At 49.2% G+C, this 25,936-nt stretch overlaps 1 protein-coding gene across 5 annotated transcripts in view; it reads right to left on the bottom strand.

Moving 5' to 3' along the window:
• Positions 1 to 25,936, bottom strand: part of ZMYM2 (zinc finger MYM-type containing 2) — a 2,192,903-nt gene that overhangs the window by 1,913,246 nt on the left and 253,721 nt on the right. For all 5 annotated transcript variants that reach the window (XM_069640238.1, XM_069640242.1, XM_069640239.1 and 2 more), the window contains one exon: positions 4,965 to 5,127. In XM_069640238.1, the coding sequence (XP_069496339.1) occupies positions 4,965 to 5,127 (163 nt within the window). The remainder of the gene's footprint in view (positions 1 to 4,964; positions 5,128 to 25,936) is intronic.

The raw sequence follows: 25,936 nt of genomic DNA on the forward strand, positions 1-25,936 counted from the left end.
GTAGGTAAAAGATAGATATTGCTTTGCTGCAGGAGACCCACCTAACGTGGGATAAGACCATTGCTAAGAAATGGAAGGGGGCGGTGGTGGTGGGTTCGTCATACTCTGCCATTGCTAGGGGAGTGCTTATATGGGTGGCGCCGCATGTCCCTTTTCAGAGGTTACAGGAGATAGTCGAAAAGGATGGGAGGATGGTCATACTGAGGGGGTTAGTGGAAAATAGGGAGATAAGCATTGTAAACACGTATGCCCCGAATGAGAACACAGCAGAGTACTTTAGAACGATATGTACTGATCTTAGCAGGTGCATGGGGAGTGCAGTAATTTGGGGAGGGGGCGGGGACTTCCAACTGTGTACTAGACCCTAGGGTAGATAGATCGGACGGGAAAATGGACAGACCCGCCCCAGCTGCTAGAGAGTTGCAGACCTTGCTAGATGACTTTGGGCTAGGAGATGTGTGGAGGATGAGACACCCTCAGGAAAGCCAATATTTGCATTATTCCGCCCTGCAGCGGTTGCATACGAGGCTGGACTATGTTTTCGCTACACCAGAGGTGATAATAGAAGTTACACAAATAGAATATAAAGCGAGAGTCCTATCGGACCACTCGCCCTTGATCCTTGGATGACAATACTGCCCCCCCCGAGAGCATGGATCCCGACGTGGTGCCTCAGAGCGAAAACATTTAAAGATCCTTTTTTAGGGAGGAGATTATGGCCTATTTTGAGACGAATACCGCAGCGTAGACTCGGCGGGCACGCTTTGGGAAGCTTTTACGGTTGTGATGCGGGGGGTGGCCATAGCAAAACCGAAGGGTCTGCAAAAGGGGATTTTGGCGGAGCTAAGGGAGACAGGAGGAGCTGGAGAAGGCAATGAGAGGAGAAAATATCACCAAGGAGGAAATGGAACAGATACTCGGGCTGCAGCAGAAATGTGCGGTACATTGGGAGAGACTATGCAACCTAAACTACAAGAAATATATAGAGGCAGCACGCGGGAGGGGATAAACCAGGAAGACTTTTGGCGTGGTTATATAAAAGCGAAACCTCTAGACCCACGATTAGGACAATAACTAGGCGAGATGGTAGCGTAGCGGATACTCAGGAGTGAGTGAATCAGGAGTTTGCAAACTATTATAGGCAACTATATGGAGATGATGGGGAGAGTAGCCGCGAGACGATATTGGAAACATTGGAGGACATAGGTCTGCCAAGGATAAGCGCAGAGGAAAGAGGAGTTAGATGCACCGATTGCATTGGAGGAGTTGGCAGAGGTGGTGAGACAGTTGCCCCTGGAGCAGATGGACACCCTAGTGAATTTTGTTAAGTCTATAAAAAAGAGGTGCTTCCCCCATTGCTAGAAATGCTGAATGAAGCATTCGAACTAGGAAGACTGCCAGAGTTACTTAGAGAAGCGATTATAATACCGCTTCCCAAACCTCTCAAGCCAGGGTATAGCTGTGGTTCTTACAGACCCCTGTCGATGTTGAAGCAAGATATTGACGGCGGTTTTAGCAAATGGACTGAAACGGGTTATTGTTAAATTAATACACCCTGATCAGACCGGCTATGTCCCGAATAGGAATCTATCCCACAATCATAGGCGACTCCAACGGGTCATTGAGTTTGGGGATGAGAACAAGGGTGAAATGGCAATTGTATCTTTGGACACGATAAAAGCCTTTGATTTGGTCAGGTGGCCATGGTTGTTGGTGTCTCTGGCGAGCTATGGGATGGGGCCTGGATACATATGCTGGGCAAAAATGCTGTACAGTGACCCGCTGGCTAGGGTTAAGAAGGGAGCAGTGATATCGGAAAGATGGCAGCTTCAGAGAGGTACTAGAGAAGGATGTCCGTGGTCTCCAATGCTCTATATATTGGCTCTCGAACCCCTAGCAATATACTTGAGGCAACAATATGACATCATAGGCATTGAGATAGGAGGGGAATGACATCTGATCTCCTTATATGCGGACGGCATCCGGAAGAAAATCTTCAGTACATTTTAGAAGTAATTGAGAGATATGAAGGATTGTCTAGTATAGCGGTGAACCCCCAGAAGTCCAGCATGTTTCCACTGGGAGGATATAGAGGGATCCTGAAGTAACAGCTACCGGTGTTACAAGTACCATGGGCGATTAACACATTCCGTTACTTAGGAATAGATGTATACCACACAACGGAAGAGGAGCATAGGCACAACACGGAGGTGGCTGTTAAAAAAAAATTGAAAAATGCATGAGATTCTGGGAGAAGTTGCCCTTGGCAATGATGGGGCAGAGAGCGATGCTAAAGATGGTGGTCCTACCCAGGCTCCTGCACTTTGTGAATATACCACATTTGATACCCAAGAAGTTTTTTATTAAACTAAACAGCATGTGTAGGGAGTTCCTGTGGCATGGCACGCGAAATAGAGTGGCACTATGGAAGCTACAGAACTTTTATGAGAAAGGGGGAATAAAATTGCCTAATTATGAGGTCTATTATGTAGCCAGCCAACTGCAATATGTCGCCAATTGGCTTTCGGATGAGGTGACCTCCGAATTCAGGCTGTCTGGACAAGATTGCGCCCTATTCTATTTGAAAGAGATGATGTGGTTGCCAGAGATAGAAATGGAAGGGCGCCCCAAGATGATGGTACTTGGGTGGAAGATGTGGCGTAGGGCATGCCAGATGATGGAGAGCCCATCCCCATGTTCCCCACAGATACCATTAGTTGCACTAACCGGGGGAAATAAGCAGCTAAGGATGATCATTAGGAATCACTGGGAACCAGTTGGGGTGTAGATTTTGAAGTGCTGGGGGACGAAACTGGGTTACACAAGCCAATATATTACGTATCATAGAATGGTGCAGAGAATTAAGAAAACATGGCCCGAAATAGTATTGGACGAAGAACCAGCTGCCACCATAGATACAATATACGATATAACAGAGGGAGGACACGAGATATCCAGAATTTATGAGATGATAATGTCTAAGGTTGGGAAGGAGGTAACACAATTGAGACAGGACTGGGAAGCCTAAGTAGGAGCCCCGATGGAAGATGGGATGTGGGAACGAGTTAAGGGGTACCATAAGAAGGTGTCGAGGAATGCGAGATTAAAACAGATACAACTGTATATCACAAATAGAGAGTATATGACACCCCAGAGGATATCTAGGTGTGCAAATGCAGAATGGCAAGCATGCCCTAAATGGGATGAGGAGGAAGCTGGTATGGTGCACATGTTTTGGTCATGCCCGGTCATTGAGAGCTTCTGGAGCGAAGTGGCACAAAAACTAGCGGAGAAGGGGGTTAAGATTGTGGTGGATACAGTATGGGCTTGTTTGTTGGGGGGGTTCCCTAGATCGTAGAAACTCAAGCATGTGAATAAACTAAAAAACCTAGCAAATGTGCTTGCAAAGAGGAGAATTGCTATGGGGTGGAAGACATGCCACAAACGAAGAGTGGAGGTGTGGTGGAAAGACTTGCAGAAATGGGCGGAGGCAGAAACTATGGTATGGCAAGAAGCGAACAGCGCAGAGGAGGAGGAGACAGTCTCTGATGGCTTGGAAATTATTAATAGCGGAATTGTTTGGGTCAATACAAGACCAGGCAGAACCCATGGAAGGGGAGACCCTACCACGAGATACAAGAGTGGAAGGTGGGAAGTAATAGGATCGGAATGGGGGGGGGCGGGATAAGGGGAGCAGTGTTCAGAATAACAAAATGTACAATTGGATTGTTGACAATGCACTGCATGTTTGGTTTGTATTGTTTGTTTGAAAAACCAATAAAAATTGTTTAAAAAAAAAAAAAGATGTCCATTCAGTGATAACGATTTTACTCACTGTAAAGAGCTGTGGCTTATGGCAGACCATACATTTGTCTGTTACAACAAACAGAATTTTTCTGTTACATATGCAGGAGTCCGATGTACTGCGTCATCAAGACACTACTTCTGCACATCATATTATATACTCTTTATAAACAATTTTTACGTAACAAGCCTTGACATGCTTGACTGTTTTCTATTTTAGTTCCCATGGACATATTTTTATTTATTCACAATCATATTTTGTTTGTCTTGTTACTGTGTATTCTATTTCGGTATAAAAAGTAAAGTCATTTTCTACTACGTGTTTCTCAAATGCCTATGTACCACCACCAAATGTTTCCTGCTATTTCCCATTCTCTTCCTCACTGTGACCAATCTTCTTCAGCTGTTTCCAAAACCCTCTTTACTGTATCCATCTTCCTCCTAATGGTTTAGAACATCCTTCTTGTGATCACCAAGCTCCTCTACAACTGCTTTTCTCCACCTCTATTCTCCAAATACTACCGCCTCCCCGGGTGTCCTTCAGGCCTTTGAGTTCATCTCTTCCCCAGCCTCCTGATCTACTCTCTGCCAGCCCTCCAACTCCTCCTTGACACAGCCTCTTCAGTTTCTCCTCTGACATTTTGCTTCCTACTGTACCCACTGCAAATTAACTCTTGGCACAGGCTCTGCCCTTTATAGAGCTTTGGCTCCAACCTCCAGTCTCTCTGACTCACATGCTCTCCACTGTTACTGGCCTGATAGTGTAGTAGACGGGTGTGCGCGCTACCAATTCTAGAAATAATTCTAAATCATACGCATAGGAAAAGAGATGGGTTAATAGTCATTGCGGTGGGGGACCCAGCCAGGAAGCAACTGGGAGGGTCCCTCTGCCATGCACGCATGAAGGTTTAGAATAAGAGACCAATGAAACACTTGTGATACAAGTCTGGATACAGAGATCCAAATAATATCTATTAAACCAGTGGGCCGGGGTAGTTAAAGAATCATATAATAGAGGTCTCCTTTGAATGCATAAAATAGTGAACCTCAAAATGTAAACCGAGGGATATATGGAAAAACAGAACCTCAAACAGAAAGCCATGCAGCGAACACGCGCAAGGAACCATTCTGGAGAGTAAAATATTGTTTTGTGAGCATACCTCAGTTAATTTTCCACAGATTGTGCATCTTGACTTGTTCAAGTTCTTTGCAGAATTCTGTTTATCTTCATAGAGTGACAAGCAAGATGTGCTGCAGAACTCTTGAAAGGATTCACTGGAATCAACTTGAGCAACAATGGTACCCTTCATGGTTGTGATGTCTCTGAAAAATAAGTTCAAATGTTACATCACTAGAAGAACAAGTAATCTCACGTTACATGCATTTTCCTCAGAACAGCTACTCAATATAACAAAATAGTAAAAGAAACTTCACATTATTGACTTAAACTCATGACTTCTGATGTGGCTTTGTCATTGAGTTTGTGATGACGGCCCCTGCAAGGCCCTGAGAACAAACAAGGTAGTGACCCTGATGGCAAGTTGTCACCTTGAACCAGTAAACGTTGGGATCAGGGGCAGTATGTGTAGTAGAAAAATCCACGCCGACAGCTCTGATCCTACCCAAATACCTTCCAAGATCTTGCAGAGTAAATTTAGTGCACCCCTTTCCCAACACAGAGCTTCAAGAGCTCTAGAGCAGACCCACATTTTTAACACTGATAAAAGAAGCTTTAATTTTTACGGAGATTGTTTCCACGCATGCATTGGTAGTCGCAGTTGTTTAGATACTGTTACCAATCCCTTGGCATATCAAAAAACTCGGTTCATGGGATCTGCAGTAAGCTCAGCAGAATGGCTGATACAATGTGGCAAATTTGAGACTTCAGTGCAGGAAGGACAGTTCCAATGACATTTCCGCCGACAAGGGATAATCCCACCAGGGATAACGGATTACTAAAACCCTACATGCACGTCAATATGATAAAATGGGTTATTTATAATGCGCTTAATACCCAGAGGTTTCTAAGCGCGGACCTGGGGTTCGAACGTGTATTGCTCTGTTGTCTTGCTTCCAAGGCAAGCGTGTTGCCCCTGAGCTATCCTCCCGAGACATAGAATACTCCTAGATAAGCTAGGGGGACATTGTTTCAGTGACGAAACTAAGGAATTCTCCCCCTATAACCCCCCCCCCCCCAACCCCCTGGTGAGGCTAGAGGCGCGAGCCTGCTCCACAATACCCTTCCTAGGGGAACAAGGATTTCCATGAAGAACTCCCTAAACCTGTACAAATGTCTTACATGGGATGCTCTGAAATATCTGAAACCAGTTTGTAAGAAGAGGGGAGAAATAGAGGAGGGAAGAAGGTGGGGTCGGGAGGACGAAAGGGAGGAGAGAAACAAAGATGAGGGATCAGAGATCCAATCAGTTTCACGCTCGCTCAAAGTGCAGTGAACAGAAACCAGACTGGCAACGGCACAAAAAGAGGTGGTGCCGAGTACACAGTCGCGGACCCGTGGAAGACCGCTGGTCAAACGAAGTTCGCAGATACCGTAGCGTATGTGAAATGCCAGGAGACCTGTTGTCCTAACCAAGCACCGCGGAACAGCGAAGAAACGAAAAATCATGCAGAGAGGTGACGCAGTGTGAAAGCCGATGCGAGAGAAGGAAAGGCACCAGTAACTGAACCCAAGCACAAAGGTCGGAGGAACTGTACTCCGGAAGACGTACCCCATCCGAGAAGGTATTCCTGAGTGGATTCCTGCCACTGTCACTCCTACGCAGACCTACTCCTCTTTTGAATGTCTTGTCTGCCGACTCTCTCTTTCCTAGCCATTCCCTTACCGTGGCTACTATCTATCGGCCACCTGGTCCAATTTCCTCCTTCCTCTGAGTGGGCTGACCTCTCCTCCTCACTCCTGTCCTCAACCACTCAACTCCTCTTTCTTGGTGACTTCAACATCCACCTGGATGCCTCCTGTCCCCCCACTGGACTCTTTCGTGACCTCTGCGACTCTCTCTCACTCTCTATTCTCCCGTCTGGGCCTACTCATTCTGCAGGGCACACTCTTGATGCTCTGATCTCTTCTGACCTTCCCCTCTCCGTCCCTCTCTCCACTCCTCTCTCCTGGAGTGATCACTTGCTCCTATCCTCCCACCTCACCCTCCCTACCCCACCCCACAGACAAAGCCACCCTCATCATTGCCACCCACCTTCCCGGTCTTCCGACCCATGAAGCGCCTGTCAGTTGAGGCTTTCACTGCCACCTTCTCGCCCCCGCCCCTTCGGCTGACTCCCACCCTGACACAGCCCACTCCATGCTCCACTCTGCTGTATCTGATACTCTTGATATCCTTGTCCCTGTCATGAGAATCCGCCTGAAGCCCAAAGCCAAATGTAACTCCTGGTATGACTCGGATCTCGTCACCCTAAAACGCAAGTGCAGGGTGGCAGAGAGGAAATGGCGTGCTTCATGTTCATCCTCTGACAAACTGGCCTGCCGCCTGCTCCAAAGGCAATACCGTCTCTCCGTTCTCACCAAGAAGAGAGCCCTTATCCAAGCCCGCATCTCTGCGGCATCTAACAGCTCGGCTTAACTCTTTAAAATCTGCAAGGAGCTTGCCAACCCTGCTGCAGTCTCTACCTCTCCTGTCCCCTCCCAGGCCCTCTGCACTGCACTGGCCTCTCACTTCATCTCTAAAACTCAGGACATCCTGTCCTCACTCTCCTCCCATCACCTCCCTCCCTCCCTCTCTTCCCGGCACTTCCTCTGCCCTTCTGCAGCCACCCCTCCTCCCTCCTTCTCTGCCTTTCCCCTTTTTTCTGCTGACGAGGTTTCCAGACAAGTCTGATCTATGAAAGTCTTGTCTAGACAGGTTCACCCCTGATCCTCCAAAACTATCAAGGACCACATCGACTCCCTGGCTTCTGCCCTGGCTGACTTTTGCAACCACTCCTTCGCCTCTGGAGTCTTCCCATCCCCCCCTTAAGCACTCCCTTGTGCACCCTCTTCTTAAGAAACCCTCCTCCGACCCCTCCTGCCCGGCTAACTATCGGCCAATCTCCATCACTTCCTTCCTGGGCAAGCTCCTGGAAAAACTGGCCATCTCCCAGCTTAACCTCCAAGCTGAAACTGTTGGTAGTCTTCATGACCATCCATCTGGCTTCAGAGCGGCCAGAAGCACGGAAACTGCTCTCCTGAACATCCGTGAGGACCTGCTCTTGAACCTCGACTCCAACACTCTGTGTTCTTATTCTGCTCGATCTCTCTTCTGCCTTTGACACCGTCAACCATGCCATCCTGCTCAACCGTCTCCGTGATAACCTGGGTATCACTGGTCAGGCTCTGGCGTGGCTTACCCCTTTCCTTTCCAATCGACCCTCCCAGGTCCAAATTGGGTCCTTCCTCTCTGACATCTTTTTCTCCACCTGTGGTGTTCCCCAGGGATCTAATCTCTCTCACTGGCTGTTCAACCAGTATCTGGCACTCCTTGCCCACCGCATCGCCGCTCTCTGCTCCAACTTTCAGTGCTATGCGGACGATACCCAGCTCATTTTTTTCTACTCATCGGCACACCCACTCCCTCCTTCCCTGCAGCTCTCTGGCCAGCCTCTCTTGGCCCTCTTCCTGTGCCTACCTGCAAGGCAAAAAACCTCAGGGTCATCTTCGACTCCACACTCTCCTTCTCTCCTCATATCTGATGTCTCTAAGAAGTCACACTACCAGCTGCACCTCCTCAGAGGTATTGTTCCCTTCCTCTCCTTCCCCCAGAAGCTCACTGTCTCCTGATCCCTGGTTCTCTCGAAGCTGGACTACTGTAACAGCCTCTCTCTTAATCTGCCTGCCTCCACTCTCCGCCCTCTGCAACTCATCCAGAAAAGACTTGGCCTCAAGCCCAGGGACCGTATCTCTCCAGGACTGAAATCTCTACACTGGCTCCCAGTGGCTGTGAGGATTAAGTTCAAAACCCTCTGCATTGTCCACAAGGCCTTCTGGGACCTGGGGCCTAAATACCTTCAACTCTCTCTTCCTAAATATCTTACTTCCCGAGCCCTTCGCTCATCCGACTCCAACTCCAACTCCCTCAGGGTCAGCCGCTTCTCGAAGCAACGAGCTGGGGGTAGATCTCTCTCCGCGGCAGGGGCCTCCCTCTGGAACAGCCTTCCTGCCTCCCTGAAACTTGAGGAGAACCATCTCCGGTTCCGGAAGCACCTCAAAACCTTCCTCTTTGCTTCTGCTTTCTCTCTCCCTCTCCCCTGCTAAATTCTTCACTGAAACTGCACTGAATCTGCAACTGGGCTACTCTCACCGACCTCGGTCCTGGGCCCAGCCACTCTCCACTTGCACTGCCTCCCTGGCAACCCCTGCACTGCGGACTGTCTCTGTATCCCTACAGCCCCCCCTTCCCAGCACTTGTCTGCACTTGCCACCAGCTGGCCCTATTTATTTATTTTTATTCTACTTACTTTGTACTGCACTCCCCCCCCTCCCCTTCCCCTTGCACTTGCACTTGCACTTTTTCCCTTCCCCCTGCCCCTGCACGCGCGGTCTGAATGACACCTGGCCTAGTAGGATCATTGTCTGTCTTCCCCTTGTTTCCCCCCCCTCCCTGCCTCGTCACGCCTTGAAACACTTGTGTATAGGCGCGTTACAAATGCCATATCATATCATACGGGAGGCGCAGGTGTTGTGGAGAGGGGAATCAGTATATCGCACAACCAAATAATCTTGGTACTAATCTTGAAAGTAGGTTAATCTTAAAACAAAGTGAGATTAAGCCCTAGAACCCGAACGAACAAGATATTGGGAGCCTGAAGAAAAAAAGCGAAAGTCCAGTGATCACAGTTCCCTGGAAGAAGCGAAGAGTTTAAATTAACCATAAAGTCTGCTAATGGGGACAAACAAACCACTAAAAAGCTAAAAAATACGACTGGGAAGCCAGTAATAACCCCCTGGAAAAGGGCAAGGACAGTACAAAAGATACAAGGTCAGACATAATTATAGCGGCTGGAGACTGCACCTGGGTGGTTGCGTTGCGCGGAATAAATCAACATAATATAAGACTATAAGGGAATCCTAGAATGCAAAGAGAAACCCAATAAAGAGGCTATATCGCGTAAGAAAACCCTAAAAGAACACTGTACAGAAAGGAGGATATTGACAAGCTCCATTGAAGAAGTGTTAGGCAGAATCCTGTGCAGTTCCCTTAGGGAACACTACAGAAGATTAAGACTACCGGTATATGCGATAAATCCCCTTTGGTATCAGTCTGTACCACAAAGATTTAGTTGGTAGCTGTGGCTAAGCAGTCAAACTGATCTCAAGATGGAGATGAGCAGTATTCAGGGTTTACACAACAGAAGTACAATACTATGACACAAGGAAACACTGACCAAAGCTTTGTATTAAAAAGAATATATATATTTTTATTTTTTTATTTTTATTGTAACAATTAGTTATTTACACAACTTTAATTACAAAAAATGTTATGAACAGATTCATTAATTTCTCCAAATAGCGAACTTGTTGCTTCATCAATAGATTACATTTAAAAAAAAAAGTTTTGAAATTTTGAAATTCCTCCGAATTGAAGTTCATTTTAGCAAGGTTCAGCTTCTTAAATATTTTCAAGAAAATCCACCACAGAGCAGGTTAATCTGACATTATTTCCAGCTATTAATGTATACCACAGATTTTCAGTTTGTTGGAAAGTCGATGTTAGGTGCTGAAGAAAAAATGATGGCTGGGTGGACATGCCACTGCATTCAGTGATTAAATGTTTAAGCAATTCTGTTGCATTTTTACAGAACCTGCATCTGTTATCTGTTTCTTTTTGGTGTCTCAAGTATATCATCTCTTTTGTTTGGTAGATGTTAAGTCGTAGTCTTAGAAATTTATTTCGATGAGGTCTTGACAGAAATCTTACTAGATATTTGGGCAGCTTATCTAGATTATTACATGTTAAACCCAGGTTGAGCGAAGTTGGCATAGCCTCGCGCATTTCGCTATTTTTTTATCCAAAGCCATCTTCTGAACTTCTTTTTTGCAATCTGTGGGGTTTCTCGTACTGTTGCCCAAGAAATGTCAGTGATTGCTAATAGCTTTTTGATTTTCGTTGCCCAAATAGCTAAGATTGCTGCGTATGGTTGTTCACCAGATTCTTTCAGTATTGCATAGGCTGGGGCGACGCTGTTCAGGTTCATTTTGCGAAAGAGGGCGATAAATTTCCATTGAATCAGGCCGGCTAATGGCTCTAGGCCGAGTTCATGCCTTATCGCCACCATCGACACATACATCGGTTGCGTCAAAACTCCTCTCCAGAATTGGCCTTCCAGGGTTGCCCAAATGCGGTGTCAATGTTCAAGCCTGCCTCCGCCCCATATGTCAGAGCTGGAATGACTTTGACGATATAAGGTCATAATAGGGGTCAGAGTAAATTTGCTGTATTCATTATGCAGCCGTTTGCCTTGTAAGGTGAATGCTGACATAAGCTGCTTCAAGTCTAGAATCCAGGCCTGTTCTCTGATCGATTTATTTATTAGGACCCCCAAATATCGTATCGTTTGTACAGAGTCAATCTTTTCACCTGCGGCTGACCATTCAAAGCTCTTATGCAATAGTTTATGCGCTGTGCCAAACAACATGATCTTCGATTTGCCGGCATTGATTTCAAGGTCGTTTGCTTGTAAATATGAGACCACGGCCTGTAAAAGCCATTGCAGACCTATTTCAGTTTGGTCAAATAGGACTATATCGTCGGCATATATTGCATAACTTATTGGTTGTTTATTCAATTTCGGAGGAAAACTGCAGATGTTGTCTAGCGCCTCAGGTAAGTCAGCAATATAGAGCTTAAACAGCAACGCTGCTAACAGGCAGCCTTGTTTGACTCCTTGGGAAGTCTGAACCTCGTTCGTCAAAGTGCCAGTATTGTCAATGCAAACCTTTATTGATGCTCCATTGTGGAGTGCCATAAGTGGCTGAAGTAAAGTTGATGGACAGGACCATGCTGTTAATATCCTCCATAATATTGTGCGATTAATTCGGTCAAAAGCTTGACGCATATCTATGAAGGCAATAAATATTTTTTTCTTATGCATCATGGTTTCGTGCTTTAATATGTTCACTATGGGAAGATTAACTTCAGTTCCCACATCTTTGGTAAAGCCAGTTGGCGGCTATCTAATCGGTTCTTAGTTGACGCCCATGTGGCAAGTTTCAGTTGAAAACAGGTGGCAAATATTTTGCCTATTATATCCAAGAGGGCAATAGGGCGATAGTTGGCGGGATTGTCCCTATTGCCCTTCTTGAAAATGGGCACAATAACTACGGCCTTCCAAGAGCTAGGAATTGCCTTAGCTACTGAAATTACTTTGAATAGTTCCACAATGAAGTCAGCCCAGAGCTCCATTTTCTCCTTTATCATTATGTTCGTGAGCCCATCAGGGCCTGCTGCACACGCGAGTTCTTTAGTTGTTTTATTCATGAAATGATATTAGCTCTAGATTCGCACACGTCCCAAGGTTCTGTTGATATCATAGGCTCTAAATTAACGTGTGACAATGTGTCTGCAAAGACTTTTCTGAAATGATTTTCCTATATTAATATGGAAATTCCATTTGCCAGACTTGAGTCTTGGTTTTCATTTGGGTTTAAAATCTTCCATTTGTCTCTGGATTAACGTTGAATGATAAGACCAAGCATTAATTCTGCACGTTCCTGGTCTCTAATTATTTTAAAGGATTTTAGCCAATTTCGATATTTCATTTTACAGCAGTTGATGGCTCCTTTTATATCGATGATTGTGCTATCTTTCCTTTTTAATTGTCTGATGTTCTTGTGCATTAGTCTCTTTCGCTGATTTCCCTGAGCACTAAACATTTTTTTCTGTTGTTGGCTTTTGATATTTGTTATTCATCCTTTGCAGCCAAATTGCATCAAAAGAGGTGCATAATTTACTTTTTCGGCAAGAGTGGTTACCTCATCTTTTAGACAATCACTCAGCTGACAGATATGCTGATCTTTAATTCGAAGGCGATTCAGTCCCTCGTTCACCTCCATTGGAAAGTTATATTGATGCGATTTTGGTAACCGTTCCAGTATATATATTTATTTTACACACTTCTAGTTCAACACATCAATCACAGTTATTAAAGCAAGTTAAAAATCAGTCAAAAAAGTATACACAACTCCCTGATTAAATTGTAGACAAGTTTGAGCAAGAGTGAAAACTGAGCAAAATGGCACAGTAAAAACCAAACACAAATGGCACTCTAGCAATTTTTCACAAGGGAGGGAAAGAACAAGTTATATAGGAATATACTCTTAGGCACCCAGTAACACTTCCCAATACGATTGTGAACACGTTTAGGCAAGGCAGTACTTTAGCATGTATAATACTGAGGTGAAAACTGAGCAAAATGGCACTTCACAAGTTTAAAAAGAGGGAATGAAAAGGTGGTTATAAGAGTTAAGTGCACCAACACATTTCTAGGTGAGAAGCAATCTAGAGAAGGCAGTTCTAACAGATTTAGCCAGAGTCAATAGGCCTGTGCTCTTTCTTATAGCTGCAGTCAAGTCTTTGATAAACGATTCGAAAAGGTGGTTACAGAAAGTGAAAGACAATGTTAGTCGATAGGGGTGGCCAACCCAGGAGGTAGGTAAAGGATTTGAAACACCTTTAGCAATAACCCGCAAAACAGGAGGCCTGGCAGAACAATGTACCTGAAAAAGTGGAAGCGGCTCCTGCGGTGGCGGTGGTTCCTGGCAGTTCCTGCAGGTCGTGTTGTCCAGCAGAGGAAGAGAGGCTCTCGTCGTGGAGGAAGGTTCGAGTTACTGCACTGCCCAGGGAAGAAGCCAGCCGCGGTGATGCCGAAACGGATTAAAAGGTACGCTCTTTTAAATTGCGGCCATGGTGAACGTGTGCCTGGTTATCCGGGCTCCGAGTGCAGAGCACTGGCGATTCGACCAAGGCAGGTCCTGGAAGGCGATTGGCAAACTGGTTGGCCCCACCAGCTCAAGGGAAGAAGGCTCCTTCAGATGAAGATCTTCTCTCGTCGTGTGAAGAAAAGTGGTGAGACGCTGCAGCAGGGCTTCACCGGTGTTTCAGTCGTTGCAGATGTCTTTGGCTTCTCTCCTCTTCGGCTTCTTAGTTCCAGTGGCGACGTCTTGTCCTTCCAGTCCTCAGGACCCTGCTTTTATGCAAAAAGATCCCCATTAATACAGCCTAGCTGTCACTCACACAGTGGAGTAGTCATCCTGGCGGGAGACCCTCCAGCCTATCAGGGCAGAGTGCGACTTGGGTTGATGAGGCAACAGTCCAGGGGGCCTACTCCCCCTCCCACACAATGGGTCCACCCCAGACTCAGTGGCGCTGAAAGGATGGCTTCTTGGCAGAAGCCCGCCAAAAGGACGAACAAAGGATCCGCAACCTGGGTTAGGATCTTAGAGAAAGACACAAGAAAGAATTTATACAAGTGCTGGCAAATAAAACCTACCGGAGTAAAGTTAATATAAAAATAAACCGCCGGTATGTTAGAGGCTGTCAGTAATTGTGGTAGCCTCGAACAATGGGAAAATCCCATAGGGAAATATTTGCGGTCGAATATTTTTGGTAGTAACCACTGCCACCAGCCAGAAACTTTTGAGAGAGGGACAGTACCGTACCCTCTCAAAAATGAACACCAGGGAAAAACTATTAACCCTTTCAAGTACTTCCATAGCAAGATGGGTTGTACTGGTTTAGTTCATAAAGATTGACTAGTAAAGTCAATGGGGACTTTACATGCCCTGGAAGACAGTAGTCAGTCCCAGGGTATGGAGTCTATGTTTGGGGGTCCCTAGGACACCCCTGTGTTACTGCACGGAGGGTGCTGTGTAACATGTGTATAAAGATGGTTCCTATGAGGGCAAGATAAACCCCACAGACATTAAACACAAAAAATAGCCTAGAACACACATAGCAAATATGCCTAAGAGTGGGAAAAAGAGTCTCACTCTTGGCAGGAGAAAAGAAACAAACCCTTCAAATCCAGCAAAGCTGCTGGGGGACTCTATAGATAAGGGAAATTAGCCATAGAATGAGAATTCTCCCTAACAAAAAGTACAGAGACTAATCAAATAAGTAACAAGAGGATATTTATGGCCCCCGTATTGATTTATAGACTGATACTAGAAGTATCCTAAGGAGAAGGGAGTCAATCTCCAAACCTAAATTAGTTCATATAGTGGCTGGGTGAACTAGGGCTGTTTTAGACAGAAGCCTATTATTTGGACTTCCACTACTGAACGACAAGCACCTTAGTCATAGGATAGGTAGGGCACGCCAAAGTGATAGGGAAAGTTAAGCCTTATAAGGCTTATTTTAATAAACCATCCTGAATCATGTCACACAATAGTCTGCCTTTCTTCCGACCTGCCACAGTTCTCACTCAATAGTAAAAACACACACACATTTTACCTACCTTGTGGGGACTATGTGTAGGAACCTGTCTTGTGGGGACTATCCTGTCCGGGTGTTTTTCATGATGAAGTCCACACAAGGACACACAAGGGGACACACACAAGGACACACAGACACACACCAAAGAGCTCACTGCAGCACAGACCAAACTTTAGAAATGAGGGGGGAGAAAAAGTCAAATCCGAACGGTGGATGGGCCAAATACAGACTTGGCTTAGTCAATCTATCACACCCTCCCCTCCAACCCCAAGTATCCATAGTGGTCCCCGGGAAGAGAGCCAATCACAGCCCTCACCCAATTACCAGCCACACGCATACACTCACCAGGAGACCCACTAACCAGTGGGATAGGAGTGCATACTTTGTACTCCTACGTCCCGTCCCCTTTCCTCCATACTGTATGGAGTCACTCACTAGGGACGGGAGACGGAACCTTTTTCCCCAGAAAAGAAAAATAGTCTTCCCCTTTAAATTTAGAGGTGCATGGCCCTGGGAGCATGCGTCCCCTGACTCTGCCCACCGGTGCCACTCCCCAGTCCTCTTTTCTGTGTTGATGGGAGTGGACCGCTTTCACCAGAGCTCCTGGGTTCGGCTTCAGGCTTGTAATTCCATGCACTCTTCCCCAGATACTGTCTGGTGTCTTTAATCAGGTACTCTATCCTCTGGTGCCACACTCTTCCCCGGCGCATGTCGACGTCTTTGGGCTTCAGCAGGTGTCCAGCCTGCAAAGGGCTCTTCCCTACGTCCGACCCCCATGCTCTTGGCCCCGATCACGGCTGTTAGGGTTGCACTGCGCGTGACGCGCTTACACCGCGCGCTCTAACAGGTTAGCTTGTTGGAGGGAGCTCTTCGAACGATCGCCTCCAGTGGATTTGAAGGACTTCGTCAAGCACAAGTCAAGGCCCAAGGTAGGGCCACTTTTTTCCTCCGCACTCCGCAAGGGCGACTTCTTTTCAAGGAAACGTCAGAGCAGGAGGGACCGTTCAGGTTCCAACACCAGCAAGAGTACCGAGGCTGTTTCAGCTACCGGCCCACAGGCCGAGGGGTCGCTAGCTCACGCCAGGCACGTGGCATGCAGTCTGACAAAATGGCTGATGCACCAGAGAAGATGGCCGCTCATCCGATACCGTCCCCTTTTGGGGAGCAGGTGGGACTGGTCTTCGCCAGGTAAGTGGACTACAGCATATCCTTCAGCGTAACAGAGCGGAAACACCCCGCAGGCAGCAAGGCAGAGTGCGCCCAGACCTCAGCAACCTCTGGACCCTATTCCTGCACCACCTAATGCCCCACCGGCCTTGAGGACAGGTTTTTTTGAGAAATTCCTCAAGCTTATGAGATCCCCTTAGATGGGAACCATCTTTCGGGATGTGATCAGGGACATGTCCCCCCCCAGACCGCTTCCCGCCACCTGCGCCTATAGTCATTCCTCCTATGGCTCCAGCGCCTCAGGCACCCGTGCAGCCTCAGCTGCCCGTGTCAGCCCCCATAGTTACGGCTCCTCTGCCTCCTACATCCCGAGTGGTTCCATCCCAGCCTCCACAGCAGCCTCCGGCTCTGGTCACAACACTGCAGCCTGCGGCGCCCAGTACCCCCCTCCACCTGTTCCAGACCAGCAGGACACCCTGGTTGACAACAATGAGGAGGAGGAGGACCCCGACACTCCATCTTCTGCCACAGCATTCAATAAATGGCTTGCAGGTCTGGACAAATACTTGGGCCTCCCACAACCTGAGGTTGAACAACCAAAGGCGGGGGTTCTGGCCGAGGTCCTCACTATGCCCCATGGCTAGAACAGGGATTCCGATGCAAAAGGACGTTGTCGCCTTGGCCAAAAAAGGATGGTTTAAACCCCATTCGGCGCAGCCCACCAATCAGCGACTCTACAACAAGTACAGGCAATTGGAGGGGGATACACTCTTGCTGTCAGCACACCAACCACACTCTTCGGTGATTGCCGCAGCCTCTATCTACTCTAAGCCGCAGTCTTCCTCGGCCACCTCGTCCTCGACTCTGCTAGGCAAGGAGGAGAAGATCTTGGAAGCATATGGAAAGTTGTTCTAAACCAACACCTCCCTGCACCTCCATCAGTCTAATGTGGATGCCATGCTCACAGTCGTTAACTAGAGGCTTTGGCGGGAAATAGACTTCCTTCCGGAACTTCCGGTACAGTCAGGCGCGCTTCAAGGCAGGGCTGGTGGAAGCAAAGATGGTGGTTCAAGACATCATGCAGTCCATAGTGGCCCATATAGACACCACAGGCCTTGCCATCTGAATCGCCACGGACATAAGGACGGCATGGCTGTGGGCTACCCGATTCAACCCGGACATCCAGGACCGCATATTGGACCTTCCATTCGAGGGTAGCGACCTCTTCCATTCCACCACTGATGAGAAACTTGATTAGAAGAAGTTCCCAGACCGCGTAATCCGTATCTATCCTCACTAAGTCCATGCCAAAGACATACAGCCAGACGCACCAACGTTCCGACAAGGGGCAGGCCTTTGGTGGGTTCCGGGGCTTCCAGGAACAAAGGTCCAGGAAGCCGGACCTGTCTCCAAGTCAGCACTGCCGCAAACACCACAAGGCGGGCAATAAGGGCTTCTTTCAGTCCCCCTCCTAAGCCCCAGCCTCAGAGGGGAAAAAAGGCATGACGGGTCCACATGTCTGTTGTGGGGCAGGCTTGCCTTTCACGCACATTATTGGCGTGCAAGGTTCGCAGACCCTTGGATCCTGTCAGTAGTGTTCACGGGCTACCGCCTACCGGTTCCTCCCCCTCCTCTCTCCTCCACTCCCACAGATTGGGACAACAACTCTGTTGGCAGAAATTAGATTGCTCATAGAGAGCCAGGCAGAGGAAGAAGTCCTAGCCTCCCAGTGGGGGATGGGCTTATACTCCAGGATTTGTGCCATACACAAGAAGAATCAGGCTGCCCTGAGAGTTGGGTTTGACCCGTCCACCCTGAACCTTTCCCTCCCTCTTCAAAAGTTCAAGATGGTTACCCCAGCACTTATTGCGGAGACACTCAGCAAGGAAGACTGATTTACTCCCTGGATCTTAAGGACGCATACCTACATGTCCCGATTTGGCAGCTCCATTGGTCCTTCCTGAGGTTCAGGATCATGGGCTTTCTTTTCCAATACAAGGTTCTACACTTTGGCCTCATTTCATCCCCCAGGGTCTTTACCAAGCTTATGAATGAAGTGGCAGCCCTTCTCAGGGCCCAAGGTATTTGTATTGTATTTATTATGTTTATATAGCGCTTTACTCCAAAACGCTGTACATTTTAACTAGATACATATAACAGTAGAAGCAATTTACAATTATGAATCAGACCAACAAAACAGTAAGTAGATCAATTAAACTGAAGGAAAGAGGGAGGGTAGTGCAGTAGAACTGAGAGGGAGAGGGAGGGGTGAGGAGGAGAAGGGGGAGGGAAATGGAAGGGGTAAAAGGGTAAGAATGGGGTGGGAGGGACATGATCATGGGGAAAAGATAAAGGAAGGAGGGGGAGCAAGAAGGAGGAAGGGTTTCATGGCAGGTGATGGAGAAGGAGAGATTTAAGGGATGTGTGTAATGAGGTGAAGGTAGGAATAGAGCGGATTGAGAGAGGTAAGGAGCTCCAGTGCATGGGAGGGGGCACAAGGGGATGAAGGAAGTGGTCAGCAGAACAAAGGGAGCAGGAGGGAGTGTAGAAAGAGGAGGGAGGAGAGATAAGGGGGAGCCAGACCATAGAGAGATGTAAAGACTAAGCAGAGAAAATGAAATTTAAGTTGGGAGTGAAAGGGAAGCCAGCCAAGGGAAGAACGGGAAGCTGAGATGGAGTCACGGGAGGTAAGGAGACAGAGGGTATGGACGGCAGAATGGTAGATAGATTTGAGGGGGGCGAGATGAGAAGTAGGTCGTCCAGAGAGTAAGGAGGAGCACTAGAAGAGGCGAGAGAAGATAAGGGAGGAGATTAAAAGTTTAGTAGCATGGAAAGAGAGAGAGGGGCGGACTTTGCTAATATTAAGGAGGTGGTAGCGACAGGCACGAGAGGTGAGAGATGATGGGAAAAAGAGAGAGAAGTCAAAGTGAATGCCCAAGTTGCGAGCGTGGACAGCAATAGGGAGATTAGAAGGAGGTAAGTGAATGAAAGGTGGAGGAGAGGGAGGAGGAAGAGAGTTGGAGGGAAAGAAAGCGGGAAGACATCCAGTTTTTAATGGCAGTAAGACAGGAAGAGTGTAAGGTGGAGGTCGGTAGAAAAGGAAGAGAAGGAAAGGAAGAGCTGAGTGTTGTCAGCATAGAAATGCCGAATGAGAAGATAAAAGGGGCAAGGAGGGAGGTGTAGAGTGAGAAAAGGAAAGGGCCAAGCACCGAGCCTTGGGGTACGCTGTATTCCAGAGGCTGGGTTGGTGAGGAACGGCCTCCCCAGAAAACAGTAAAAGAGCGGGAGGAGAGGTAAGAGGGTAGCCAGTTAAGAACAGCAAAGGCCACCATGTCTATCCATATCAAGAAGACTGGCCCATCAGGGCGAGATCCCCGGAAGAAGTGCATCACACCTCCTCCGCCCTCATGAATACGCTACACAAATTGGGATTCTCCATCAATCTCAAGTAGTCACAGCTGGAGCTGACGCAGAGTATAACATTTCTGGGCCTCAAATGGGATGCCAGCTCTAAGAGTTTCCCTCTGAAGACAAGATCACAGCAATCAAGAGGGCCACTGATCATTTTCTCAGCAGAGCGGTGACCTCAGCATGGTGGCACCAGCACCTCTTGGGTATCATGGCGGCATGTTTACTGGCAGTGCCATACACTAGGCTCAAAATGCGCTGGTTGCAGCTGCACTTCGCAGCCTCATGGAGTCAGGAGCGGGGTTCCCAGGCGGAACCAGTCAGCATTCCTCCTTTTCTCCACCAGGACCTTGTCTGGTGGAGCACAGAACGCAACTTGAGGACAGGCAGACAGATCAGGCAATCAGCACCACAGGTTACCATCACCATGGATTGTTCCTTGGAGGGCTCGGGGGCTACCCTAGAGAGACAGCATCCATGGAATTTGGTCTCGTCAAGAACATGAGGCCCACATCAATTGGCTAGAGCTGAAGGCGATCTGGCTGGCTCTCAAAGCCTTCCTGCCACTTATCAGTGGCAAGATGATACTCATTCAAATGGACAACTGCACCAGCATGGATTACATGAACAATCAGGGTGGCACCAGGCCTCCCCCTCCCCCACATGCAGCCTGGCAGTCAGTATTTGGGAATGGACTCTGGAGCACAACATTCACTTAAGGGAAATTCACCTCCAGGGGGAGTCCAACCTGGAGGCGGACAGGCCCAGCAGACAACTACTAATGGCAGATGAACGGACAGGTCCTTTAAGGTATAATGAACAGATGGGGTCATCCTCAGGTGGATCTCTTCGCCACCTGGTCCAACAGGAGGTGCCCCCAGTTTGCGTCCCGGAAGGGACAGGGCTGGGGGTTCTCTGGGCGTTGCAGATACAATGGGACAACATGAACGTGGATGCCTTCCCTCCCACTCCCCTGGTCCACAGGGTTATCTGCAAGATCAGGGAGTACTAGCACCTGTGTCATCCTGATGGCTCGATGGTGGCCCGCCAAGCCACGGTTCGCTCAACTACTCATCCACCTCGCCTCCCAGAAGTTAGCCCTCACATAATGGTTCCTGAACAGGTCACCTTAAAGCATCTGCGTCTGTCACAGGCTAACCTAGACATCATACAGGGCACTAAGAGCGACGCTGCTAGGAGCCAGTAGAAGAGCAAGTGAACTAGGTTTTATCACTGGGCAGAATCAAAGGGAGCTGATACTTTGACTTACAGGTTGCACGACGTTCTATCCTTCTCAGCACACCTCGCACACTCTGGGGTGCAAGTAGACCCATGCCGCACCTATCTGGCGGGCATCAGAGCCTATAGGAACTCTGAGGAGGAAGTCTTCATCCTCCATCCGGATAGTTAAAAGACATTTGGCAGGCCTCACCAGGCTTTCACAACCTCTCAAGAAGCCACACCTGATGTGGGACCTCAATGTAGTTTAGGGCGCCTTGGCGCATTAACGGCTTGAGACAGTTGGGTCCGCGGACATCAGGCTTATCACCATTAAGACAGCCCTCTTGGTGGGTCTTACATCTGCACGCAAAGTCAGTGAAATCCAGGCACTGATGGCTTCAGAACCGTATACTACCTTTCATAAGAACAAGGGTGCCCTCAGGATGCATCCTGCATTCCTACCCAAGGTAGTCTTCTCGTTTCACCTCAATGAGGAGCTAGTGCTACCTACCTTCTTTGCGGACCCCAAGGACGAGGCACAGAGGGTTCTGCACTATCTAGATGTCAGGCAGCCTCTAAAATTCTACCTTGACAGAACCAAGAGATTCTGCAAATCGGAGGCTCTGTCACCTTCGGTTGGTCAAGGCCAGGCTATCAAGCTTCCAAGTCTTCAATAGCAAGATGGATGGTTGCAGCCATCAAGGAGGACTATGAGTGGCAGTACAGACCGCAACCAGCAAATATGCATGCCCACGCTATCAGAGCCAAAGCTACAGCTGTGGCTTTTCAGAGCCACATTTCGTGGCAGGTCATCAGCAGGGCTGCTACATTGGCTACGCCTTCGGCCTTCTGCAAGCACTACTGTTTGGATGCTAGCTCCAGGTCGGACACGGCATTTGGGCAGGCAGTGTTTTCTTGGGAGGTTCACCTCTCCGCCCTGAGGCTACATTCAGTTGCAATCACCCATACAGTATGGAGGGGACGGGACGGAGGAGTAATTAATAGTTACTCACCGTAGTGACTAATGTACTCCTAGTCTATAGTCCCCTTTCCTCCATACGTCACCACCCCGACCCGCCCCCAATAAAACTGGTGTCATTAGACAAAGTTAATATTGTCTATGCGTCAAAGGGGACTGAAGGGTGGCGTTGGTGGGTGGAGTCAGGGGAGCGCATGCTCCTAGGGCCGTGCCCTCACGCACCTCTAAATTTAAAGGGGAAGAAGATTTGTTTCTGGTGAAAGGTTCTGTCTCCCGCCCCTAGCGAGGGACACTCATACAGGATGGAGGAAAGGGGACTAGCAAATCAAAAGCAAATAGGTTCCTGAGAACCACCTGTCCGAAAGCCGCGTCAGATCGAGATCCGGCATCCAAACAGTAATACTTGCAGAAAGCCGAGGGAGTGGCCCAAGTGGCTGCCCTGCTTATAACTTGCCAGGGGACATGACGCTGGAATGCGATGGCCGTTGCTTTGGCCCCGACTGCGTTGGCATGCATGTTGGCGGGCAGCGGCTTGTGCTGGCCCTCGTATGCTTCTTTGATGGCTGAGACCATCCAGCAGAATATGGAGGCCTGATAGCCTGGTCTTGAGCCTCCGAAAGTGAAGAAGGAACAAGTTACTTACCTGTAACTGTTCTCCTGCATGGGTCTGGCATGGATTCACATGCTCATGAATATTCCCCGTCGTCAAGCTGGGAATCCTCGGTAAAGAAAAAATCAATATCAGTTTCGTTTCTGAGCTGTCTTTCTTTGCAGTAACCAATCAGTGATCTCTGGGTCATACTGCCCCCAGCCAATGAATGCCCTCTCCCTAAGCCCCACCCCCCTGGCAGCCATCCTCAGATTTGGTAGCACGTGAAGTGGCAGTATGACCAAGTGAAGAGCCGCAGAGGGGTAGGCGGGGGGGCATTGCATGTGAATCCATGCCAGACCCATGCTGGAGAACAACAGTTACAGATAAGTAACTTGCTCCTTCTCCAGCATGGGGTCTGGCATGGATTCACATGCTCATGAATAAAAGAATACATAACAGTACACACATGCACAACCACGGGAGGTGGCAAAAGATCAACATTAAGCATTACAACCAAAACTCAACATTAAGCAATTCTTACCTCCTCACCATGCTCATCTTAGGCGAACAAGTTGCGCAGCACTGCTTGGCCGACCTTGGACTCCTCCCTGGAGTCCCGATCGACGCAGTAGAATCTTGTGAAGGTGTGCGTCGACCTCCACGTAGCAGCCCTGCAGATGTCTAGCAGGGGCACACCAGACAGGAACGCCGTGGTAGCAGCGATCGCTCTGGTCGAATGGGCTCTCGGACGGCCGGGCAGCGGTCGGTTTGCCAACCGGTGACAGTGCATGATGCAGCCGGAGAGCCATCTGGAAATGGAAGTCTTCGAGAGAGCCGTCCCTTGATTCACAGATCCAAAGTCCACAAACAGCTGTGACGTCTTCCGAAAACTTTGTGCGGTCCACCTAGAACTTCAGCGCTCTAGCTACATCCAGCGAGTACAAATTCCTCTCGGCCGGCGTCGAAGGCGACGGGAAGAAAACTGGCAACACCAAGGGCTTGTTGAGGTGGAAGTCCGATGGCACCTTGGGCATGAAGGAGGGGTGCGCCCTCAGCACCACCCTCGTGTCATGAAAAGTCAAGTATGGAGGCTTGCAAGATAGGGCCTGGATCTCTCCCACTCGTCGTGCGGAGGTGATGGCCAGGAGGAACGCAGTCTTCGATGACAAGAACTTCAAAGGCGCCGAATGCATAGGCTCGAATGGGGCCCCCATGAGCCTGGTCAGCACCACATTAAGCTCCCACGCCGGGGCAGGAGCCTTCATTGGCGGGAACGATCAGAATAGTCCCTTCATAAATTCCTTCACCAGGCGATGAGACCACAAGGACGCCCGTCCCGTAGTCCTGGTATATCGGGAGATGGCAGCCAGATGTATTTTGATGAAGGCGTGAGCCAGTCCAGCTTTGGCCAGCAACAGTAGGTATGGCAGTACTTGAGGGGCCGTAAACCGCAGAAGGTCAATCTTCTGTGCACGGCACCTGACAGAGAACCTCTTCCATTTTTGACCGTAACTCTTGAGAGTTGACGCCCTGGCCTTTGCAAGAACCTCTCTGCAATCAGCGGGGATCTCGTACCCTCCAAACTAGTGCCGCAGGAGCCAGGCCTGCAAGTTCAGCGACTGTGAGTCGTGATGGAGAATGGCGCATCCTTCTCTGGAGAGAAGATCCGCGTCCGCTGGCAGCTTGACTGGTGGGGACGTTGACAAGTCCAGAAATTCCGGAAACCAGATCTGCCTCGGCCACGCCGGTGCGACGAGGATCATCCTGCACCTGGACTTCTTGAGCTGGTTGATGAGGCGGAGCAGCAACGGCAACGGAGGGAACGCGTATAGAAACAGGCCGTCCCAAGGGAACGAGAAAGCATTGCCCATGCTCCTTGGCTGTGGGAACCTGCTGGCGAACCTCTGGCACTTGGAGTTCGTCGCCGTCGCGAACAGATCGATCTGGGGTTTGCCCCATTGTTGGAAGAGTCGATCCACTTGGTCCTGGCGCAGTTCCCACTCGTGGCACGAGCGCAGCTCCCTGCTGAGTGAGTCGGCGATGGTGTTTTTTATTCCTGGCAAGTGGAAGGTAACCAGAAACATCCCCTGGGCGACGGCGTGCCACAGATAATGGGCCTCCTTGGATAGGGCTGGGGATCTGCTGCCCCCCTGCTTCCTTATGTAGAACATCGTGGTGGTGTTGTCGGTGAAGATCCTCACCACTTTGTCCTTGAGGGACGGAAGGAACGACTTGATCGCCCAGAACACTGCTCGGAGTTCCAGGATGTTGATGTGTAGAGAACTCTCCTCCGGGAGCCAAAGGCCTCTTGAGTGGAGATCTCCGGTTTGGGCCCCCCAACCCTCCAGAGAGGCGTCCGTCGTCACCGTCTCCTGAAACGCTGGGGTTTGAAAGTCCGTGCCTGTAGTGAGGTGAGCCCGGGTGCCCCACCATAGGATCGCCCGACAGAACTCCTCGTCGAGAGTGATCCTGTCCTCGAAGCAGCCCGTCGCCTGAAACCAGCAGGGTCAAGGAACTCCTGTAGCGGACGCATCCGAAGTCTGCAAAGGGGTACAAGGTAGATGCAGGAGGACCCGAGAAGGGACTTGATGGACCTCAGCCTGGCCACGTCCGTGGCTAACAGGTGCCGCACCTTGCCCAGGATGGTTTTGGTCCTCTCCTCTGAAGGGGAGGCCAATTGCCACACTATCATGCTTTGCTCCCAGAAACAGTGCTACTTGCGATGGAACCAGGTGGGAGTTGGGGTAGTTAATGGTGAACCCCAGCTCCGTGAGTAACCGGACGGTCCTCGCCATATGTTCGACAGCGAGTTCCCTTGTCCTCGCCCGGACTAGCCAGTCGTCCAGGTAGGGGTAGACGTGGATCCCCTGCAGGCGCAGCCGCGCCGCCACTGGTGCCAGGCTCTTGGTGAAAACCCAGTCGGTGAACCAGAGCTCCCTGTCATAACGGGCTACGATCGCTAAGGCATTGGCCGCCTTAATCGGCGTCGCCGCCGACGAGATGACTCGTCGTCCCATAGAGTCCAACTTCTTGCCCTCGCTGTCCGGCGGGGAAGTGGAAGTTGAAGCCGCCGCGCCCGCTGCCGCCTTCTTAGCCGCTGCCGAGACGACCGAGTCCGGTGTGGGCTGGGCCCTGAGGCACAAGGGGGCGGCATCGGGGACTCGGTACTTCTTCTCGTACCTGTCCCTCTTAGCGGGTGTCGTGGAAGGGTTCTTGAGGACAGCAAGCCCCTCGTCCCAGATGTCGAGTAAAGGCACCGCGAGGACTGTCTTCCTCTTGGCCTCTCGTCGTTGGTACAGAAACCCCTCCTTTTTCTGCTCTTCA

The sequence above is a fragment of the Ambystoma mexicanum genome, chromosome 7q (genome assembly GCF_040938575.1).
Source record: "Ambystoma mexicanum isolate Mex_15411 chromosome 7q, UKY_AmexF1_1, whole genome shotgun sequence".
Classification (NCBI taxonomy): domain Eukaryota; kingdom Metazoa; phylum Chordata; class Amphibia; order Caudata; family Ambystomatidae; genus Ambystoma; species Ambystoma mexicanum.